At 32.7% G+C, this 24,567-nt stretch overlaps 3 protein-coding genes and 1 long non-coding RNA gene across 14 annotated transcripts; all 4 read right to left on the reverse strand.

Moving 5' to 3' along the window:
* Positions 1-1,695: 1,695 nt before the first annotated feature.
* On the reverse strand, positions 1,696-5,092 carry LOC105435318. 11 transcript variants are annotated; one of them, XR_004215803.1, is made up of 7 exons: positions 4,988-5,086; positions 4,764-4,852; positions 4,284-4,611; positions 3,999-4,146; positions 3,389-3,460; positions 2,113-2,221; positions 1,696-2,021 (listed from the first exon to the last, which is right to left on the reverse strand). It is a non-coding gene; the product is annotated as a threonine--tRNA ligase, chloroplastic/mitochondrial 2 (long non-coding RNA). The 11 variants fall into 11 exon arrangements; XR_004215808.1 differs by adding an exon at positions 3,185-3,244 and having other exon boundaries at positions 3,977-4,146; positions 4,764-5,076; XR_004215806.1 differs by adding an exon at positions 3,185-3,244 and having other exon boundaries at positions 3,952-4,146; positions 4,764-5,076.
* A 1,736-nt stretch (positions 5,093-6,828) lies between these two features.
* Positions 6,829-9,116, reverse strand: LOC101218065 (E3 ubiquitin-protein ligase AIP2). Its single transcript, XM_004141307.2, has 5 exons — positions 8,733-9,116; positions 8,270-8,489; positions 7,941-8,146; positions 7,285-7,503; positions 6,829-7,194 (listed from the first exon to the last, which is right to left on the reverse strand). Exons 1-5 carry the CDS (start codon positions 8,877-8,879, stop codon positions 7,045-7,047), a joined length of 942 nt encoding a protein of 313 aa, XP_004141355.1. The 5' UTR covers positions 8,880-9,116; the 3' UTR covers positions 6,829-7,044.
* A 1,369-nt stretch (positions 9,117-10,485) lies between these two features.
* Positions 10,486-12,827, reverse strand: LOC101218457 (F-box only protein 13). The gene is made up of 2 exons (XM_004141309.3): positions 12,553-12,827; positions 10,486-12,094 (listed from the first exon to the last, which is right to left on the reverse strand). Exon 2 carries the CDS (start codon positions 12,069-12,071, stop codon positions 10,827-10,829), a length of 1,245 nt encoding a protein of 414 aa, XP_004141357.1. The 5' UTR covers positions 12,072-12,094; positions 12,553-12,827; the 3' UTR covers positions 10,486-10,826.
* A 5,038-nt stretch (positions 12,828-17,865) lies between these two features.
* Positions 17,866-24,343, reverse strand: LOC101219564 (ubiquitin carboxyl-terminal hydrolase 18). Its single transcript, XM_004141394.3, has 11 exons — positions 23,687-24,343; positions 22,431-22,635; positions 22,215-22,303; positions 21,987-22,072; positions 21,726-21,888; positions 21,477-21,600; positions 21,000-21,157; positions 20,349-20,433; positions 19,838-20,050; positions 19,272-19,333; positions 17,866-19,017 (listed from the first exon to the last, which is right to left on the reverse strand). Exons 1-11 carry the CDS (start codon positions 23,977-23,979, stop codon positions 18,360-18,362), a joined length of 2,136 nt encoding a protein of 711 aa, XP_004141442.1. The 5' UTR covers positions 23,980-24,343; the 3' UTR covers positions 17,866-18,359.
* Between the last annotated feature and the right edge of the window lie 224 nt (positions 24,344-24,567).

The following is a 24,567-nucleotide window of genomic DNA, read 5'->3' on the forward strand; positions in this document are numbered from 1 at the left end:
ATTCAAATTCTATGGATATTTCTAAAAAAGGAATTATATTTAAACTAACAAATAAATATTTTATAAAAACATTTCCTTTCCCTTAGAGAAAAAAATTAGGCTTATCTTCTTTTTGTTTTTAAATTAGATTAATGCATGGGGTGGGAGAATCAACCTCAAGGTTGATGTACCAATTTATTGTTAAATAATTTATTAAACTTTTATTGCTACCCCATATATCTTATCTTACTCTATTAAAAGTGGCTTAAGGAGAAATCAATTTTGAGATTCTATCCCATGTCCAATTTTAAGTTTACAACATTATCTTATATTTCAAAATAAATATTAGTTATTGTTTAAATTTTAAAAAATTGTTTATAAATTATATTTTTATATTTTTATATTTATATTTTTATATTTATATTTTTATATTTATATTTTTATATTTATATTTTTATATTTTTTCTATTGATACTACTTAAAAAAAAGATGAATTCAAGAGACAAGAATATGCAAAACTTTCTAATATATATATATATATATATATATTTCTACATGGCTACTATTTTTGTAAAAATGAAAATATGTTTTTAAATATTTAACTAACAAAAATTTCAACAAGGTTCAACTAAATGTGCAAGCAAAGGTCGTCTTAGTGTGTGCAAGGTGGAAAGGTCTTTCTATTATATATATATATATATATTTCTATGTTGCTACTATTATTGTAAAAATGAAAATATGCTTTAGTGTTTAACTAACAAAAATTTCAACAAGGTTCAACTAAATGTGCAAAAGTCGTCTTAGTGTGTACAAAGTGGAATGGTTGTCTTAGTGTACTATTTATGCAACAAAATCAAATCAAAAGAGACAATTAATCACAAAGTCGTAAATTCAAATAGAGAGTCCAAGTAAAAGAAGTTCTTACCGTTGGCTTTAATAAAAAAGAATTTATAACAAAACAAGATTTAATAGAAAATTGAACTCAATTTTATTTATCATGGTCATATACAAAAGATGAACTAAACTCAATTTCTCGTGGAAAAACAAGACATTCTAACAAAACAAAATTTACATTCAAACTCCAAGATAGCATGCTTTAATGCATTCAAACTCCCCACTTAAGCTTTGGTCGTCCCAAACAAAGAAAAATCTAAAACATACCGTCAAGCAACATGCAAGAGAAGCACATAACAAACTAAGTGTAAAATCTCAAACAATCATGCAAGTATAACTTTGATGCATTCTTAACAAGTCAGGTAAGGAAGCTTAACTCTATGCCTCAACAATAGCTATTAGCTATCAACTTAACTCTCTTATTTTTTATGAGTTATTATTGCTTAGGCCAAAAGCGAAGAATTCCCTACACAAGTTCTGATACTGAAGGAACTCAACACATTCTAACTTAATATACTTGAAACAAATTTTATTTGTATTTCGTGTATTTGGGATCCCAATGGAACATTAGTGGATGCAGATCTAATAAATTCATATACTTAATAAACAAAACAAAAATTGCATGTAAGGCGAAGAAGAAATCAAGTTTTTTTTAATTGCCACACATTAAGAAAAAAATAAAAATATAAGTGCATCCAAAAACAATAAACAAGGATTTTCCCCACTTCCAGCCAAGTATACCTGCAAAGAACAATCCAAGTGATTTTCTTTCAAGAGAAAATAAACTTTGAAAGCTCAATGGTAGCCAAACACTAAAAGAAAAAAAAAAACTTCTTTTCGAGTTACGTTATAAAGAAAAAATAACAAAAACATTCATGTCTATAAATATCACTCTCACGACAACAACTTGAATACGAAAATAATTAATATCAAAAGAATCTCATTGTTGCAATTGATAGTAAATCTCAGGATTGCTGCCAAACGCAAAATCTCAATGTTGCAATTGATAGTAAATTTCAGGATTGCTGCCAATCGCAGTAAATCTTTCACCCGAAACTCAGTAAACCTCAACAATGGCAAAACAGACACGGTAAAAAGAAAAAAAAAAAAAACTTGTTGTCTCTATGGATGAAGACGTTAAGTTGCTTCTGAAAAATCAAAACAAACATGTTAATTATTTGTTAGAAGAATGAATTCTGATATTATTCTCAACATAAACAAATGTGAAATAAAAACCACCTCAATCGCCTAGTTTCACATATTTGATATATCATTGCGACATTCTTTCAAACACCTTGTATGCAGCAAATTGAGTTTGACCTTAAGCTCTCCTTTCTCAATGTTTAACCTTAAGAAATGTTATCCAAGAAATAGTATAAGATTCACATAAAAAAAAATGTAAAACATGCAGTAAAAAAAATCCAACTTAACTTCTACAACTTCTTAACACTACACAATGAAAGAAACCCATATATTAAGTGTAGACTTTACAGACTAAATCATAATTACTCCCCTATTTTCATGCATTATGCTCCTTTTTCAAATATATATATATAGTCTTATTACCCACAACTAATTTTTAAGTTTTATAAATAGAAATAGAGTTGGTCTCAAATTTATTTAAGTAAATACACCACATCCAAAATGATAATTAAGGAATACTTTTAAGGAGAATTTTCAAAAAGAGAAAAAGTTGTAATTTAATTTCTAAAAAAGAAAGAAAAAGTTGTAATTTAATTTCTAAAAAAGAAAGAAAAAGTTAAGTATTTTCTAAAAACACAATGAGATACTGAAAAGTAAAAATATGAACGTATTTGCGAGACTTGCTACTTGTATGTTCTCCTTTCAATGCAATAAAACCTAGATGAGTCATGATGGATGGAATTCAATAAGTCATAAAAATCTAGAGTGAATGTGCATTCAAATTAGTATAGTTCCAAAGTCAAAAAAGAAAAGATTGAAGATACAGAAGAACATGTGAGGAGTATCCAACAACCACAAAATGCTTCCAACAGTAGTAGATTCAGCTACACTTCAACATACTTTTCATAAAACTTGTAACATTTAAAAAACCATAAACACCAAACGTTTAGCATATATCGGGAATAATCGAAAGATAACCAATCAAGAACATTCATGTTACTTTACCTTTCAACCCAGCGGGCATTGGTTTTATGGTAGCCAAAATAATAACAAATTTACATGTAAGAAAGCATTAAAGTGCAGAAATCATTAAATTAATCATGCAAGAACACATCCATACAAATTCTAGGAAGGAAAAGTATCAACATGCAACTAGCAGAACCCTAACCCCTTATCAATATTGCCAATGTAGATATATACAAGATTAGATGCACTCTTCACTGGCAGCCTGCAATTGATGCATAAAGGAAAAACAAAAGGATGCATAAAGTATATATTATAATAATTTACATTACAGGTCCTCTAGTGAATTCACAGTTGTGCTTGCACCAACTCTTTTCAAAGACAAAGTAAACATAAATAAGGAGAAAACCTTGGTATCCAACGCTCGGAAATTTTCAACATCAGAGACTTCTGCTACGCCTTGCAGAAGTTGATGAAATCCCTGCGAACCACAGAAATTTAATTGAAGGCTGAATAGTGCTACATGAAAGATGGATTCTATAAGCACATCAATTTAATACTTCAAAGTTACGGTAAATCTAAAATTTCTTTCAAATAGAAAAAAAACTTGCTGACAAGTTCTTAGTAAACTATATCAGTAGATGCACGCGGTGCAGCCAAAAGATCATTCAATCAAGCAAACAGCTAAACAGAGTCTCTCCTTCACGATCATAGCACCTGCTCTTACTTCTTATGGTGTATAGCCGAATAAAATTTTGTGATGAATACTAAGTTTCGTTGGGGTATTTTCTTTTCAATATTTTGCTTGTGAAGACCCAATCTATATCAATCCGGGAAATAAAGAGAAAAAGAAAACTCTAAACTCAAGCCATTCACACGCCAAAGCTAAACTTCATTACAAAGAAGATAAAAGAATCGAGTGTTCAATCAACAAAAGTATCAAACATTGCTAAGCATGAAATACAAGAATACCTCAAAAGGTGAAACAGAGAAGTACCAAAGATGATTGCAATCCCTACCAATATGATAGATGGTTATGGGATCCTCCTTTATGCTTTCCAAACTCTCCATCTTGTCAGGTTGGATGATTGCCTCAGTTCTTCTTTAAGCTTTATCCCTTGAAACTTCTTCTCTTACAAGTGGTAAGTTTGTGCTGATAATGCGTTCCTAGAGAAGATATGAAAAATAAACCCCACATACTAAAAGCATAGACTAATGCATATATTCCAAATCATGTGATGTAAAATAATAAAGAAAAAGAAAACCAGTGACTTCAATGCTCATTGATTTGGTATAATACCAACCATCTCCTTCTTGATTTTCATCAAATCTTTATCTCCCAAGGGCTCTATATCAAAATCATAGCAAAACCCATTTTCAATCCATGGTCCAATTGTCACTTTAGCATCTGGAAAGAGCTTCTGAACAGCCATGGCCATTACATGAGCACACTGCAATTTGAAAAGCATATATCAAGCAGTTGAAACCTGAAGTCCGCATTCAATCTTATCTCCAAGATGCAAAATGGAATTCAGAAAACCCCATCTAGGTTAGAAACACCCTGTTTAAGCAATGAAACTCCTGCCTAGTTCAAACCTAAACTTGACCCAGGGGAACTCCATTAAGAAAATCCTTCATTAAGCATAAAAAAAATCAAATTAGAACCCAAATAAACAGCCAAAATGTGAGAAAGAACAAAAGAAAACGCTGATAATATACAAACCCACCAAAATATGAAAGAAATTTCAAAATAATAACAAAGGAAACGGAAGAAACAATATCACCTGAAGAGGCTGGAAACCTGGGAAAGTAGTTCGAAAGAATGGTGAGGTAAGAGAGTGTAATTTATGGTACATCACCAAGATGCCGTATTCTGCACTCAAAATACTCAAACATAATTTAGCAAATAGCCTACGAAACAAGTATTTTGCTCAACCCAAAGCTGCGCTCAACCAGATGCATTTTTTACAAAAAGAAATAAAGCCTCTTAATTAAGAAAATTACTGACTGTTGGTGCAGGTTAAGAATTTCTCCACGAATTTGCATGGGTTGTCGTTGGAGGGGTGAATTTCATTTTGTGCCATTGTATGTTGGTTTTGGTTGGTGTTTTTTATTTTTTATACCACTTTATTGTCTCACTTTTTTATGTTTTGCATTTGTAAACCTCTCTTTTCTACACATAGTTTTGCAATGTGGTAACTAGGCCTTGCTAGAACAAGTGGACTAATCTTTCTATGGTTCTACACATAGTTTCTAAGTTTGACTGCTCCCTTCGAAGTGACAACAAGCCTCGTTTTCCCCCTACTGTGGATCGGGAAGGATTCCTCCTCTTTTCAAAACTCTCAATCAAACTCGATGCTAAGTTTGACTGCTCCCTTCGGAGTGACAACAAGCCTCGTTTTCCCTCTACTATGGAACGGGAAGGATTCCTCCTCTTTTCAAAGCCCTCAATCAAACTCAATACTATGTTTAGAACGCTAAGAGTAGGTGGTATGGTTTTGGTTAGGCCAAAAGTGAAGTTAGTTTCTTTTATCTGTTTGAAATAAAAAAAAAAAATTGAACTTTCATCGAAGTTGAAGAACTAATATGAGTTTAGTGTAGACCGAGAAGACCTGACGTGAACACCTTAAACTATCATCTTTATTTTTTTTGTAAATATATTGTAATAAATGCTGACAGGTGTCAGTTGAGCTAAGCTCATGTTGGTAAACTATCATCTTTACATATTATATGTATAGTGTATATATACAGTAAACTGACTTCGTTAAACATTTTAGCATGACTGTGTTTAAGCGTGTTTTTTAAGAGCGATGGGTGAAGTTAGAAATGAATTTGAAAGAAAGATGAAAACTATATACTATGAATTAAATATTATAGCTTTTTTTTCCTTTTAACATATATACTATGAATTAAATATTATAGCTTTTTTTTCCTTTTAACATATGTGTGGTGGAAAATTAAAAATTTAACCGTAGCAATCAAATATTATGGTAGAATCATTTTTTAATCATTATATCTCAGATGTTTATTTTTTACTTTTAAAAAATTTACTAATGCATTTTTTCACATTCTCATTGAAAAGTGGAAGAAAACCATCACAAATTTAAAATTTTAATAAAAAATTATTTTCTTAAACAAATATTTTAACATTTAGTAGGATTATTGGAGTAAGAGAATATGATATACAAACTTTGTAATTACTAAGACACTCACATATCAATTTAATTAGGTTTGGTTTTGCCAAAATTATCGTCATTATGCTAAAAACAATGTAATGATATTTCTTAGTTAGGGTTTAGAGTTTAGGAGTTTAAGGGTTAGGTATCGGGGATCGGGGTTTCAGGGTTTTGGGGTTCAAGGTTCAGGGTTCGGGGTTCGGGGGTCGAGGTTTGGGTTTCAAGTTCAGGGTGTTTGGGGTATTTGGGGTTTTGTCAAATCTTTTTCTTTTTGACAAATTTTTAATAAAAATTAAAGTTCAAGGTTTAGGGTTAGAGTTTAGGGTTTAAGGTTTAGGGGTTTCGGATTCGGGATTTCGAGTTTCGAATTTCGATTTAGGGTTTAGGATTTTGGGTGCATGAGTCGATTTGAGGTCTGGGATTTCGAGGTTCGGGTGGAGGGTTTGGGTATTTGGGTTTAGGGTTTAAGAGTTTAAGGACCGAGGGTTTATTCAAACAAAACTTAAGAATCGACTTAGATATGAATTTGGGTTTTATGTTTGAAGAGAGTCTAAACTCTTGATATGGCATCTAATAGAATCTCTGGTGTGTGTGTGTGTGTAATATATATATATAGTGAAATTTTAAAAACTAATTTTCTCCATTATAGAGTGTTTGAGTCTATATCCATGCATTTGCCAAAACTAAGCAAATCCTTATCAACCAATCAAGAGAACAAGTAATATTGTGACATTTTAATGACAAAGAAGTGAAAACTATGCTCCATAGTTTCTGCTATAAAAGAATAACTATGAAGCTTTGACATCTAAGTCCACACATAGAAAATCCCCTTATCATACATCATTTGGTAATCGACTAACTCCCTGATGCTAAGACATTGCAATATCATTCAAACATACATATATTCACCACCACGAACAGCATTTTCAGCTCCTCTTCTTGCTTCTTCAGCCTCTCTCTCTCGTTCCTTCCAGTTTTCGTATTCTTGGTCATCGGTGGGCAATTCGTGCCGACAGATTGGACAAGAGTTATTTGAGTCCTACAAACAAATTACAAGCTTAAGCATAGGATGCATTTAAACTAAAAAAGAATTGAGCTTTAACAGACACTAATCAAGTTGGCAAATTACCAGCCATGGCTTCAAACAATCTTGGTGGAATGCATGTTTGCAAGGCAATTCTTGCTTCTTATCATCAACAGCGAAGTTTTCCTTGCAAATGGCACATTGTACATCTTTTCCTAGCTTGGCAAGAATTTCATCTGTTATAATAGTTACAGGAAGGTTGGCGACGACTTCTTTACTTGCAGGAGGGGCTTTCGGTGGTTGGTCAACCGTGTCAACATTTAACTAAATAGACAGAAAGAAAAAAAAAAGCAGCTACTCAAATGGTTTAAGCATTTGAAACAAACAACAGCACTACAAACAATTTAAGAGTCCAACAGCCAAGGGTCCAAGACTTTAACCACCATACTCAAATCTATATGGATATGCACAAAGTGTACATCTTATAGAAATGGTAACAATCAACTCATACAAATTTGAACCATGAGACTGATCCAATGCATATTCCTTCATTTTCTCTCCATTACAGAGACAACAAATTTGCTCCAAGTATACTATGAAGAAGGTAGAGTCAAATCACCGTTCAATCCAAACGTTTAAGTAGATATGAAACCCAACACCGAAATTATTCCTACCATACATACATTATATATATTCTAAACAAGTAATTCTCAAATAAGCATACGAAGGAAGTACTTTCAGAAATAGGAAACAAACATTACCGCATTTATAACAGTTTCAAGATCTCCATTAAGAGCTAGAAGAATGCCAGCAACTGACTCAGAAACGTTGTTGTTCTCACCCGAAGGTTGAGAAGATTCAACATTAGATAGCGCAGCTGCAGCGGCTGTCACGAGATTTGATTGCACCAGCCACTGCGGCTGGGGTGGCTCTGGATCAACAGTGAGATGGCCCTCAAAAAGATAGCCTGAATCAACATAAGAATGTTTTAGTTCTTATATTTCAACGTATAGCCAGATAAATTCAATGAAAAACCTAAAAGAAAATGTATTTCAATGGAAAAAATGCATCTAATTATCTAAAACAGTACCTGTATTTGATGAAGTACTTTGTGACTGCGGAGGTGGATCGTCGATGACGCGCAGAATTTCCTCGGCCTGAGCTACGCAAGCCTGAAGGTGTTTTATCTCAGATTGATCAGAGAGCAGAGTCAAAGAAAACTGAAAAAGCTTGAGACCAGAAAGCCAAAACCCTGGGGCCGTAAATCGTGACCTCAACAATGTTGCAACTCGGCAAATTATGTAATAGAACTGCCATCAAGAAATGAATATTTCAACAATTCAACTCCACAGATAAAATTTCAGATTCAAACAAAAGAATATATCATCAAACTAGTAGAAACCACCAAGATTCCAAGCATATTACGAATTTCACTCAGGTAAAACACACATAACGGAACAAATTCACACAAAATGGTAAAATTGAATGAAATAAAGATCAAAAAGTATCAAAAGACAGCAAAATTGGACAATAAAAGAAGAAAGATGAAATACCGATTTGCGTAAATCAGGAGAAGCATCAGGATAACGATCTTGAAGCAGAGTAGTGATGTTAGAAACTCCTTCCTCGAATGTGTGTTTCTTCCCCAATTGTGCATACAATATCTCCAATCTTAGTCTCACTGATTCCTCCACATCCATTTCAAATATCTTGAATGATAGAAATTTCTCCTCTTTACGAATTTATAACTCGAAACTCAATGAATCGAAGAATTTCTTGAGGAAGGGGTAATGACCACTACGAATCCGACCCGGCCGATGTTTCGCTGTTGACGATCCGCGACCGCCAGACCCCCACGCGCGGTTGTAGCCGTAGCAATGAAGTATTCGGTAATTTTCTTTTCCTTTTCTTCCTTTTCTTTTTCTCTACTTATTATTAGGGTTTAAAAAGATGGCTTTTTCTTCCTTCTGGATGACCCGAAATTTGGATTTGTTAATAACGGTTGCTCCCGATTTTGAAAATAACGAATTATGGTAGAATACTATTTATTGAAAAAAATAATCTTTTCTAAAAAACTAATTTTATGAAAAAAATATATACTTTCGACACTTTTAAAAATAGCCAAATAAATTAAAATGTTTACAAGGTATAACAAAATTTTAGAATTTATGGATGATATTATTTTATCACGATAACATATCAATAACTATCATTGATAGAACTTGTTACAAGTTGTAAATATTTTATAAAATTTGTTATTTTTTAAAATTTCTCTATTTTAAACGTGCTTACTAACACGCTAATTTTTTTTAACATATTATAAAAACAAATTTAAATATATATAAAAGTTCTTGTCCACTATAACGAAAAAACGATGTGGTTGGTAAATTCACTCTTTTTTCTTTTTTGGTAATAATGGGTCAAATAGATGTTGGTGTTTAAATTTATATGTTTATATTTAGTATATAAATTGTTTTGACGTTTTTTCTAAACAAAAATTGTTTATAATAATAATAAGAGATACAATTTCCTTCGTCACATATCACATCATTCTCGGTAAAATTATTAAAAGTAAAAAATTTGAGAAGATATTTATCTATAATTAATTTTATCGCTTAGTGATTTTATTATAAATAGTGTAAATAGTTTATCAATTTTTCTATTTTTTAAAATATAAATTCTCGGTGTATGAGCCATAGAGGGTTATAGTAAATAAATTTATCAAATTTAACTTTAAAATTAAATATGTAAATAGTTAGCACTAAATATAGAGACAAAACTTCAAAATATATTTGAAAAACGTCAAAATTCAATGTCAAACTTGTATTATAGTATATATTTCATAAATAAATAAAAAATTGAATAAAGCTACTTTCCATAGACTATGTCACATTACCATAATTCAAACTTATTCTTTTTTAAATTCTTCATTTATTTACATAACCCTTAATAGACCATTAAATATTGTAAGTTCATATAATTTCATTATTTAATAAGATGAGACAACTTTAAGATAAAGTAATTTTTCTTCAAAATATATATATATATATTAAAGGTAAACTAATTATGAAAGAGTGGTTTGTTGACAGGACATCAATACAGAGATTGCCTATTCATACAGCACCTTTTTCAGAGTAAAGTTGTAACCTTATGCTGCAATTCATCCAATTGGAACAAATTTTCACAACTGAGCAACTCAAAAGCAAATTTCAGAAGCAGAGTTGAGGCAACTTCTCAACTGAACAGTACATTTCTTTACAACCAAAAGTAAAACATTCAAATGTAATATGAATGTAAGAGAGCGTCTTGAACTATATCGTTTTTACGTTTTACACTTACCAGTAATTCTGATTACATTAGCTTTCCCTTAACTTCTCAGTAAAATCAAAAGAAAGTTACTTACTGAACAGTAAAAAAAATTGCATATACTTATAAGATATAAACCAGCGGTTATTAAGAAAGAATCTACATATCTTCTTTCTCCTTCTATTCTCAACTTGAAATTCCATTAGCTAAGTCAGCTAAGAAGACAAAGAATTCAAAGCTTACAGAACTAAACAGCTATAGAACAATTTTTTTATATAAAAAATAATAATAATAACAATTAATAACTAGTTGGATTCAATGGTGTTATCTTCCTTCTCATGTCATACAGTAGCCTCAATTCTAGGCTCAAATGAGAAGGCAGACATGAACTCCACAGCTTCACCATTCATGTAGCATTTGGGCAATTCGGTCCATTGATTTTCTACGAGATCGCACAGCAGATATGTATAAAGGTCATTTGAGTTCATGCATATGAGTATCTGGTCACCGGCTCCGACACAGTTAATATCGACCTTCTTGCCATACCATTCGTGCGACATGGCAGGAGGTAATGCTGCAATTTGATGCCAAGTTCGAGCTTCCTCGTCATATCTCCAAACTCGAAGGCTTGCAGTTTCAAGAAACTCAGATAACATAACAACTAACATCTCACCTTGACACTCAACGACATCGATTGAGTACTCTGAAAAGACAGGCAAGAGCCTGGGGTACTCCACAAAGCATTTCTTATTCAGATTACAAGCCATGATAGTCCCAGATGAGCTAATGAAATAGACGGTATCCTCTCCATTTCTGTTCGTAACAACCGACGAATATTGCTTGGATGGGCTTCTCTGCATATTTGTGGACACTACATTTCCTGTCCGACTTAGGAAGTACACAACAGTATCATCATTGAAGTTGAAGTCGATAGAATCATCAACTTTTCTACTCAAGGCAACATCCTCATCCCAACAACCCGTTGTTGAACTGTACACTTTAAACCGAAGCTTTGGAACTTGGCCATAGACCAATACAAGCTTGTAAGAACCCTTACAACCATCGGGGTCTTCACTCATCACAATGGCATGAAGAGATTGATCTTTCTGGTCAAGATCCACAGGAGGAAGCTCACTACAGGAGCCCGTTAAAGGATTGGAAACAACAAAGTTCCCCAATGAATTACGAAAACAGATCAAACCACCAGAGGCTGCAACAGGCATCGAGTCGAGATGATGATTCTGAAGTAGGTTTGGATAGTTAAGCTTCTTCCAATTTTTCTCAGTCGAATCGAAAACAATGGAGCGGTTGAGATGTGGATCAACCATGAAAAACCAAGGGTCACGCGCCGAAATGTCCGAACACGCAGACTTGAAACTCGAAGAAGCCGCAACCGATTTCCATCTTTTGCACACTGAAGAAAGGCGAAAGAATGCCGACGTTGGTAGCCTCGAAAGCACCCTCTCGAGAATGTCTTGATTAAGATCATCCAAAGAAAAGTTGCTCAACGTGTTGTTTTCTCCATCATTTCTCTTCCTCTTCCGAGTCACCCCCAAATCACCACCACGAGCATCAACAAGCTCCATTGACAGAAATATCTTAAAAATCACTGCAATATCAAACAAACACGAGTCTATTAGTTTCAATCATGACCAAATTTCAAACAACCCCAATAACCCCAAAACAGTAACAATCAAAACAAAAACAAATAAGACTAAACTCAAATCAAATCTGTAAGAAGAAGAAAACCCCCATTTCCCTCCTTACTAGTTACCATATTCCACATACGGGTGTAAACTAAACCCTAACCAATGAATCAAACCATCATAAAGATAAATTTCAACCCATTTTAAAATTAAATAAAATAATAAAAAACCCCACCACTAAACTCTGATCAACAGATCGATTCATAAACACAAACATAAAACTAAAAATCCAAAGGGTTTAACAAATCAAAACAACAACAGAAATCCAAACAAAATGCAGATATATCCACAAGGGATCTGAAACCCTCAAGCCCAGGACCAAAATCGAAACAGAAACACGAAAAGAAATGAGAAAATGCACCTGAAAGAAGCAGTAGCAGCGATGGAGAAGAAGTTGAGGGTGAGTGAGTTAAGTGGAGTATGAGATGAGGAGATTATAAATGGGATTTGAAGAGGCGAAAATGGGGGAAAGGGAAAAGGGGAAAAAGAGAAAGAGAAAGAGGGGGAAAAAGGGAAAGGGAGAAATGGAGGAAGAAGAGAGGGAAGGTTCGAGGGCAGTGACTTTTGAGGGCTTTGACACTTTGTTACAGAGAGGAGGAGGAAGAAGAAGGAGAATGAATACACGAGTGGATAAAAAAATAATAATTAATAATAATAAAGAGGAAAGTAAAAATAAAATAAAATTGTGAAAAGAATACAATAGAGAATACGATTCTTAGTTTTTGTAAATACAAAAAAAGTAAGAAGAGAGAACATGAGTTGACTCTGCTTCACGAGTGGTTTCTTTGGCTTTGGATTCGTTTGGTGGGTTTTTTTTTCCTTTTCCTTTTTCTTTATTTAATTATGAGTTTGCTTACTCGGCTTTCATAGTGCATTATCCAATCAAACAAATAAGATAATGGATTTCAACTTTAGATGTAAATGTAAATATAGTTCGAGCTAGCAACGGATTCAGTGTAGATCTAGAAAACCCGAGTCATTCTCAACTTTGAATTCATTACATGTTATTGTTTGGTCTAATGGTATTAACTGATTTTTTAGTCTCCTCGAAAAAGTCTTTAGTTGGTAAAGTACATATTCAAAATCACCGTGAGTGTAAATTTTAATATTAAATGATATAGTGTTGTGTTGGCTTTAAAGAGCGACTAAATTATAAGATTTGCAATGAGTATATGCCTTATTTGCTTTCAAGGCAATAGTGTTCCACGATATAGCGATATAGTTTTGAGTTTTGTAATTGATATGTAACGGATTTAATATATGTGCTATCAACGTAACTTTGATGTTATAGGATTCAATTTTTCCTTCTCGTGTTCGATTTGAAAATATTGGAACTTTAGAACAACTTGAATGTAGCTTAATTGGTTGTGCCTTTTGTTCTCAATTAAAAATTAAATATTTGAATTTTGAATCTCTCTGTTGCATCATTGTCGAACTAAGAAAACTAAGCACTCAAATTTCAATAGAAAATAATAGATGTGTAGGTTGCTAATTATGCTTGTATGACATTATTTTAGGTCAAACCGATGAGTTGATAAGTTTATATCAAATGACAATGACAATTCAACACTTCTAAATCTAATGGATTTCATGACCTAATTTCTATCCGATAATCATTTTATTAAAAAAAAAAAAACCTTATAAACATTACTTTCACTTCTTCAACCTATAAATTTTCTATTTTGATTTTCGAGTTAAATTTTAAAATCTAAAAAATAGTTTTAAAACACATCACTTTTGTGTTTTATGATTCAACCCGTGAAATTCATGACACCCAAAAATCTAGAAAAAATCAAATATAATATTAAAAGAAAAAACAAAACAAAACAATATGATATACATACTATATAACTACAGTCTAATAATCTATTAAACTTCACGCATACTTTTTCATGGTAAGAAATTTAAATCTCTCATATTTTCAAGAAATTATATTGAGTTGTATTTTATAATTACCAACAACGTCTAGTTCCCTGAATAAATACTATTTCAAGAATAAGATATTTAAATGTGATCTATTAAAATTAAGAATAAAAATATGTCGTATAAAAAATTAGTTATTTTCAAGTATAGCAAATAAAAGATCATGCTCTATTAAATATAAATTACTAGACGTTTCTATTTGTATCACACAGACAATGGTTTAATATATATATTTAAAAAGTCTCGTCACTTAACCTAAATTAAATAAAACTAAATTTATCGGACTTTGGTATTTTGTCATCGTAATTCATAGATGAAGTGAGCAAGAGAAGTATGGACAGAAAGATACATTGTAGTATATACGTTAACCGTGATTTACAATACGAAGTTCAATTTGTTTCATCGATGCAATTTATTACGACTTAATAAATACATTATTTTAAAATTAAAAGAAAAAACTTTTGAATGGGGGCTTCCTAAACCTATAAATAAACTATAAAAAATGAGTCTCAAGTGTCAACTCAAAGCTGGATAGCAATATAAATATATTTTGTTTGGGGTCCTAAAATAAATTAAAAAAAAAAGAGTTTCACAAATTCATAGGTTAATAATAATAATTAATAGAAATTTTTGTTTGATTTGTTTGGCCCTAAAGTTGAAACAAAATCCATGACTTCCCACATGTGACTCTGCCTACTCTCTCTCTACTTTACACCTTCTCTCTCTTCCTCAAAGTAAGAGAAAGTGCAAATTTTTCAAACACAATCCTATTTTTTTTATTACATTTTTTTTCCTCTTCTTTTATATCATTATATTACCCTTTTGTTGGAACATTATTATTATTATTCACTCTAAAGTACTATTTTAATTGTATAATTCAAAATCTGTTTAATTTTACTTATTATATTTTTCAATATTCAATACTAATTTTCATACCTTTTTGTAAATCTCAAGTTTAATTCAAATAAAAATATTAACTTTAAGAATTTGATCGAGTACTCATGAATTTCATCTCAAAACCAGTTGACAATAAGATGAGTAATTTATCTTATATAGATTACGAGTTTCATTTGTTTTTTTAATGTGAGACTCTCAACATCTTCAACGTGCTCTCTCAAGATGGTGTCTTGAACCGAATACCTGCTTGGATTTAATGAGTTCTAATACAATGTTTTTAATCCAATTGACAATGAAATAAGTAGTTTAACTTGAGAATACTAATAAAAAATATATTGGAAAATGATACTTAAACTTATTTATTATTATTATTATTATTATTATTATTATTGGAGATGTTTGTTGACATTTTGAGAGCGAAAAGAAAAGGAAAGAGAAAAGAGAAAAGAAAAGAGATGACTTATTGGCTTTGCTTTGACACTCTTCTCCTCGTAGAGGGAATCTCTCTTATCAAAATTGAAAAATTCCATTTCTTCTCTCTTTTCTTTTAGTTAATTTTTCTATGGCTTCAAAGTCAAAACGGCCAGAATCTCAAAGGCCACGAGCAATGTAAGAAATAGTGCATACCTCACCTACGCCCACCCTGACGCCAACAGTGTCAATTATTATTCCACATTAGGTCTTTTTTTTTGAAAAAATTTGTAGCAGAATATATTCTAATATTTTTTAGTCGATCAGGTGTACGAGAGGCTCAATCATCCGGATTTTTAAGGGCGATTGGCATTTATCGGTATATCGTACACCACATGACGTATACTGCTCTCCATCCTAGTCTTTAGATTGAATTCTAATATTTGTTTGTATCTAATTAATGTTGAGCTATTTAAACTTTCACGAATATTACTTTTCTTATTATTAGTTGATTTTGAGATGAAACTTTATATATATCTTCAAAGATAATTGTAAGAAATAGCAAACTTGACAAAATATTTACAATAATATCAATAATAAATATTGATAGTCACTAATATGTTTCTATTAGTAATATTGATAGACGATGATAGAAGTCTATTAGTGACTATCATCGACAATATTTATTTTATTTTTTTTAAAACGCTCTTAATTCTTTTGAAAACTAAACAAAACTACTGAATTTCTTTTTTTTACATAAATAAAAGAAAATGAAAAGTTTTTACATACTATAACAAAAAAAACATAGTACTTTGAACATGAGTTAAAATTCATACTTTGGACATGAATTAAAATTTTGGTATAAAGGATAAACAATTTGTCAATTCTTCTATTTTTAAAAATGTCGTGAAAAACACATTTTTGTTTCTAGAATTCCACTCATAATTTAACCCATTTACTTAAATAAAATAAAGAAAAGAAAGAAATAGAAGAGAAAAAAGTATATTTATTTTTAAAAATAAAAGAACCAAAACAATAATTTAACAAAAAAAATTATTTGGTAGCAATAATATCAAATTTATTAGGGTAGAAAAGGAGAGAGGAAGAGTAAAATTCAACTCTTTATAGTATAAAGTAATTAAATAGAATAGAAACAAAAGAGGGGGGCCGAAAAGAAAAAAGCCGTAAATTGCGTTTCTTTTGGTTTTGGTTTAGGGTTTTTTTAAAGAGAGTAAATGCCTATTTTTAAGGCATTACATACATTGGCATTTTGGTATGAAAAATAAAAAAATAATAATGAATGAATGAGTGAGTGAGTGAGTGAGTGAGTGATAAAGCAGAGATCTTGATTTGGTGGTTCTCTCAATTCTTTACTACACACTACACGCCTATGTATGCCTTTTTATTTGTCAACCCATTTCCCTTTCTCTCCTTCTCTATTCTTTTCTCTCTTCAAAAATTCCTTCTTTGGATCTTTTTACAACCCTACATATACCACTTGCCTTGCTTTTGAGCAAAGTAATAAATAAATACATCTCTTTTTCGTTTAACCATCCAAAAACTTAAGCATGTGGTTGAAATCAAATTTAATTGTATATCATTAACATTCTTTGTTACTTGTAGTCTTGGAATATTTGAAAGACCTAATAAATGATAATTTGTTTTAGTTGTAGCGAAAACAACTGTGCACGAGGACCTCCCTCTCAATAAATAAATTGACGATCTTGAAAGGAATCAAATTTTGTTTGGTAATGATTATGCCTTTTCTTTTTTGTTTGTTTTTTCAATGGTTATCTTCTTTGTTCAAGAATGGTTTGACTTTCAAGTTAACTCTAAAGTCAAGTTAATTCTAAAATTAAAAAGATGGTTTCTAGAACTTCTTTTATTTGTGAAACTCAACTTAGTTTTTTAGAAAAGTTGAGTAGAAAGTTTATAATGGAAACTTATTAGAATGCGACTATGACTATTGAAAATGAGAGAAGTGTTGGAATGGTGAATTGAGAGTGAAACAAAAATTAAATCATAGAAAATGAAAATGATGAAAAATATTACAATTCGAGCTCAAAACACTAAATCCAAACATGAATTTTAGATTGTAATGCATTCGAATCTCATTAGAGTATGTAAGTACTTCATAAGTGTCACTTTGTCATATATCCAAAAAGCTCACGACTAAAAACCAAATAGTGATCATGGTCTTTTTTTTTTTTACTAATTTTTTAAAAGGGTGAATATTCAAATTCTAAAAAAGTGCTAGATAAATTTTCTAAATATGACTCTAAGTATATAAGTTTATTTCAAAAACAAAAAATTCAAATAGTTATCTACAGCATGTTTATATTATGAATTAAATTAAGTTCAGATTCTAACTTATAAAATCAAGTTCCAAATTAGTAGTCTAACACGGCACAAACGATATGTCAAGGGTAACAACAAAGGCACAAAGAAAAAAGAAGCTCATTCTCATTAGAATTTATAATGAATGCATCAGGAACAACACTTAAGGTCAACATTTAGATATCAGTTTTTAATTTATGTTAGAAGAAACTATGAACCTAATCTCTATTGAACTCTAAAACAAGTTATCCAGATGAATCTGTAACCACACCCTAATCCCCCTATTGCATAAACAGTAGCAGCGGGAACCCAATATTTTTATACTTAAATGATTATGGGATTTTCACAATTTCTAATCAACACCGAGGTCTTCTATGCTAATACTGAAACCTCAGAATAAAAAAGAGAAGAAAAAAAAAATTTACCAGCTCAAACCTCGGTTCAAGGATGACTCGACTGGTTGATCTATGAATGGACGCAAGTGGCGACAAGACAATCTCAACTCAACGACGAAAAATTACTCAACAACTCCACTTGGTTCGTTCCTCATCTTCAAACATATAGCTGAGACAGGGCGATCCTGAATTCATCTTGTGCGTTTCAGCAGCAGATGTGTGCGGTTTCATCTCCATGTATGTGTCCATTGACACGGACATTATTGGCGTCTTGTGCAAGAGAACTCGTCTCACAACTAATCATATCTGTATCTTCTGAATCGTCGAGATTGTTCACTGAAACGTCCTCATCGCAGTAAGAAACCTCCATTGAAACAGCTGAATGACAATGACCATTTACACTTGCTGTTCTTGTAGTATCTACTGGAGTTATTAGCAAAGGTTTGTAGTTCAACAATAATTGAGAATCATTTCCAAAATCTTTGGGAAAAGATGAACTAATTCCAACATCTGTATCCCTGACCTTATCATCCCTTACAGCTTCCGATGTAACTCCGAATGCTGCCTTGCGAGTGCAAACAGAAATATTGCTTGATGTAGATGACTCATGTGCATGTCCATTAACACCTTCATAATACAATCTCTCGGATTGTGTTTGAATGTCAGGGGACCCAGTATAATTATCAGCCTGCATACAGCCATCAGTTGACTCAGAGCTAGACGAACAAATGCGATCCACAAGTCCTTGTTTATCGCTTTCAACTCGTTCAATCGTGCAAGAATTCACTTCTACTTTCTCTTTCTGGAGCTGCTTGTTCCCCATGGATTCAATAGTTTGAAGACTTGAAGATCGCGGGCGAACCCTACAAAGAATAAGTAGGTAGGTTTGTTAGACACGTCGTCTACTCCATCAGGAATATGACGAATAAAAATGTTCAAGGGAGAGCTTATTATTATTATTCTGTAAGAAACAACAGACTATGTAACTCGCAAAAAGAACTAAGGGCGGATTGGCAAGTGCCAACCCCAAGAAGAACAAAATCATCCACGTCTCCCAATTGTGGAATTCAGTGAAAGCAAATTAACAATAAATAAACTCCTGAAGAGGGAAAAGTACCTGGAGTACAAAATCATGTACGCTCCCTGAGATAGTACCTCTTCCAAATCAACCTTAAAAACCTGAACGAAGGCAGCAGCCACGAAAGTGAAAATACATTACAATGGACGTTAAATGATACAAAAGAACTGATATCAAAGCCCATGCATTACACCGAATAACAACAACCATATCAAAGCTTGCAAAGTTCGCTCATATTCACGCATCTAGGTCAGAATTGTCGGTCATCTACCAGCAAAAGTAAACAGGTGCGATAATTTACCAACAGTCTACACATTAACCATGAATTCTTTCAAGTAAAGGTATGTGCATTTTGAACTGAAAACACAATAGATTGCCAAACATAGAGTATGTTGGCAACAATGTAATCAAATTATAAAAAGTCATTATAATAACCACAGTATGAACAAAACAACCATAATACGTGCATGAAGATATATTCTTGAAAGGTTACACATTTATGCGCACAACAGATTATAGATACAGGAGCATGAATATTTGTGCAGTGAAAACAAGCATTTAATGTGTCTGTCAGTCTGTGAGTGGAAGGAGAGAAAGGGACCAACCTTACAATCATCAATCCTGTACCAATTTCCAGAGAAGTCCTTAATGTAGCAGATATAGTGACCGAAAAATGAAGCATTCAGCATATCAACGTGAACAACGACAGCATAAAGCCTGTACACATCCTTACGATCTCCAGCTTCACTCATATAAGGACTAAGGTCTAAAGTCTCTGGAAACGCTACTTTCTTGTTGAGCTTCCCAAACCTCCCACTCTGCAACAGTTTTCCAACAGAAACTTTAAGGGAAGGGAAAAAATAAAACACAAAACTATAATTCTTCATTATTCAAAATTAATAGTGATCACAAACACAACTTCAACTATTATGTAGATTAACTACCCAATCACGATGTGTGTTATACTACATTTTCCTTGTCAAGATAAATCAATAACTAGGGAAAGGCAATGTATGTGCCGTAATTTGCATTTGTATTGTATTTGTTAATAATAGACAGTAATATAGAGGTATATTTGCTTAATCACCAAATCAGACATGACAGAAGGAATCCAACCTGAAATCTCTTTAAGGCAATTGTAAGAATATTAGGAGCCTGTTTAATCGTAAGACGTTTTGATGCCTTGACATAGTCATTGCACCTACAAATGCCAGAGTATACATATCAAATAAGAGCATGGTATGGATGGCATAAAAAATAATGACGAAATAAATGATTCAATAGCAAAATTCAATTCACAGTCTAGATCCTCTTGTGACCTAAGAAAATATGGATCGTTGTCACACAACTACAAAATAAATATATCGTGCATCTTCCTTCACCCTTATGAACTAGATGAGTATATTATATCAAGGCCTAACTTAAAATGCAAACTTCATATTGAAAATCGGAAACCAGGAAAAAGGCTATCAAAGCGTAAAAAAACAAGTGGCCAACACACTCAGGGAAACAGTTTTTTAAGGTAAGTAGTAAATCACCCTACACAAGTCATCAAATACCTCCTAGACAACAGCTGTGAACAAAGTTACAGAGCCACCTTCCAAATGAAGGCATTTTTAATTCTAAGATATTCAAACTAAATGTGATGGCATGTTGAACCTAGCAAAAAAATAGAGCAGGGGGACACAATACTGAACAAATTACTAAATTTCCCAAGGACACGCAACCACACACACACACACATATAGAGAGAGAACGGTCGCATACCCATCACATTTGTACTTGTTATCGCCATGCAGCCACTCTATTTTCGTGAATTGATCGAGGCACTCCTCCAATGATGCAGCATCACCATGAATTTCAACAGTCAAATCCATCATATTTTCATGCTGGTTGGAGACATTGTTGCAATTTGTACATATTACCTGAAGTATCAAGATCCAAAACCTCATCAGTCACAGTCAGTGACACTAAACACAAGAAATTGAATTCCCTACTTATAAACACTCAAAAGACAGAAATGCATAACATGAAACTTCTAGCAAAGATCAGGGTGAAAAAGATGTCTGGCCACATGGCAGATGGTGGCAACATCCCAACACATACTGTTATGACAATTTTAAACATGTCTAGGTTCAAAAGATCAATTGATTCTACTTCAAAAGTGCAGTCAATAAGAAAAGGGGTGTGAAAAAAAGGTTCACAAAGTGATCCTAGAATGGGAGAGCCGCTTAAATGCATTACTTGGGACTGAAGTTGGCCACCAAAAATGTGCTGTATAATGGTTGTCTCTCGGGAATGAGCACAAACAGCTTTTTCTCCACCAAATTCATCGAGGCACGCAAGTTGCATTCTATCAATGGCAAACCTGTTAATACAGAAGCCATTAGGTAAATGAACAATTATTTGGTAATAGAAATAAGAGTTGATGTTTTCCCCACATGGTCAGCAAGATAATATATCAAATTACAAAAGGAAAAGCAAGACAGATACCTCATGAACTCATGTGCATCTTCCTGCCTTCCATAACCAAGATTCCCACCAATATTAGGCAACCGAAGGATAATATTATTGGGTGAAAAGGGTTGAGCATTTTGACTAGCTCTTTCAACATGTGTTTGAAATTCACAAAAGAAACACCAATCATCACGTACACCTGAATAAAAGTGGATGATAAATTATGAAGACTTAAGGAAGGGCTAAGGCCCAGATGTAGAAGGAATGATAAAAGCAAAAGGTTCAAATGGTATTTACATTCATTTCTGTGTCCTTTTTCCAAAAGGAAGGCAAAAAGCGGTCTGGTGAAGGACAAGCACTGTAGAACAACATTGGCAAAGCAACTGCAAAAAATAGGAAGAGTTAGGTTTTCCCTCTTCAATGAGTAGAGTGCGATGCACCAGAATCTAACACCAAGTGATTGAAACTTGAAAGTAATTCATGAATGACATAATTGAAAATTGTTAAAAATAAGTCAATACTGACCTATTGCCACAATTTAAGAGTCCACAAGGATGAAAATCCTTCTTATCCCAGTAAAAGAGGTCCACAAATTCATCGTACGGAAAAAGAATCTAATTCATCCAAAAACAAAGATGAAGTTTATTAGGTATGATATCAATGACAATCTTGCTCAAAGTGGGAAAAATAGGGGGTGGGAGGAACATCATCAATTTAGGGGGGGAAATGAAGATAACATACATCTTTTGGTTGCTTGATAGGCTTAGAGGCTCTACAAGAAGGTACCAATGAAATTGCAGAAAATTTTTTGCTCCCTATAGTAGAAGCCTTGGAATCCCTGTGGGTATTTGGAGTTTCACAATCATCTGTATTCCTACGTGCTTGAAAATCCTTGCACTTTGTCTTGTGGCCAGCCTTCCAATGAATTTCTTGACATGTTGGTGAACTAAACAATAAACATTTTTACAAAGAAAAAACATCAAAATACATTTACATCAAAACAAATATAAAATTTACAAGCAAATGAGAATAACAAATACAGAAGCAGTTGAAGTGTAAGACAATGAATGTCCTGTTAATAAAGCTTTGACCTTCACATATAAAAACAAGACGATACTTTTGGTTACTAGAAATCAACAATGTCAAGTAGATAATGAAATTATTTAATAGTCAACAAATTAAATAAAAGACACTCCATCCTCATAGATAAACGAAATCGTCAAAAACAAAGCCTCTCTTGTTTAATTTCAGAGCATAACCAATACATATATATAGCTGGTACAGAGATCAGCACAGAGCAAAACTAAGAAAAGAAAATCCCTATAATTTCAGTTTCCCAACACTTCCTTCCATCACAAGCTTTATAAACAGCTACAAAGGGGAAAAGGAACGCCTTATAATAAAGATTTCTATGAATGCAAAATGCTAAATTACTCATTCAATTCTCGTTCCTAATGCCCCAGAGCAGATCAGTTAATAAACTATATGGAAAAACTCGTAAAAAATAGACCATAGTTCACACTTGACACTCCACACGCACAACATCACAAGTTATATATTGAGGCCAGCTTGAACCTGTCTACGGTGATCTAATTCTACAAAGTCAAAAGATGACCGTGGGCGATCAAATTGCTACATGTGATCAATCATTTGAAGTCATTTCAAGCCCTTAAAACAACACAGATGGTTTGGAAACAAACAACGAAATTATAAATTGTTATAATATTGAAAAGTTCAATATATATGTTTATATACATATACATATCCATGTAATTAACAGATCAAGTGCATTGTTTGTTACCATATAAAGAGAAGAAAGAGCAAACTAATGAGAAGGGGGGTAAAAGTCGATCAAGAAACAATTATTGCCGAAAAAGGGTTGCTGTTGCGTAATTTGATTACTATTAAAACGGACAATAAAAGGTAAATTATTAACTCCACATGAATAGCCAAATGCAAATGATGTAAATTTGGAAACTGAAAAGATTACCACTCACCAATATCGAACAGCCTTACACCGCGAGCACTTCTTCGACCCTAAATTACCACAAACGACACAAACAGCATCGGCCGTGGAATCGCCGCCGCCGCCGGACATTGAGTTACAGTCGGTGCCGTCGCTTCTTCCCGCCGTCGCTCCTCCACTCGAAGCCTCAAAATTGGCGTCGACCTCAAAGTATTTAGAGGCCGTATTCTTCACCAAATACAGCAATCCAGAGATAATAAAAAAAAGAGTTAAAATCAATTGCAGGAACCAACTGGGATCCAAGGTTACTCCAGAGACGTGCATCTAAGCAGTCCCAGTGTTGTTGATCAATGATTCGTCGGCAATCCTATTGCTTTTCATCGATGAATTTAGCAACAGAACTGAAGGATTTTGAAATTAAGTAGCAACCCAATGAGAGAAAAGCAATAAAGAATTAAGATCATGAAGAAGAATAGATTATTAGGGCTGTTTCAAAGACCAAATCATCGAACCGAGAAAGACGAGACGGTGAGTGCGTACAAATTAGGCGGCTGTTTCTGTCCTACTTCTCTCTCTATCGGTAATTTGACGATGAAACTGCGATTTTACGATGGAGACAGCCTTTGTTTTTCTTCTCAATTCTCTCTTCCCACTGGATTTTCTTTTTAGGGTTAATTAATTTTACAATAATTCTGGAACTCAAATAAACAATAATATTTAATATTTAATATTTGTTATGTAGAAGTTTCTCAATTTCCTTTTCACTCATTTGCTTTTTCCTCTCTTTTATTATAAATCTCTTCTTTTTCTCACTCCTTTCTTTCAGCCTAAAGTTTCTAATTATTATTTTCAAACTAAAATATCCATAGACCAATATTTTTTTATAGTTCCTTAGATACCAAATTTTATATT

The sequence above is a fragment of the Cucumis sativus genome, chromosome 4, assembly GCF_000004075.3.
Source record: "Cucumis sativus cultivar 9930 chromosome 4, Cucumber_9930_V3, whole genome shotgun sequence".
In the NCBI taxonomy this organism is placed as follows: domain Eukaryota; kingdom Viridiplantae; phylum Streptophyta; class Magnoliopsida; order Cucurbitales; family Cucurbitaceae; genus Cucumis; species Cucumis sativus.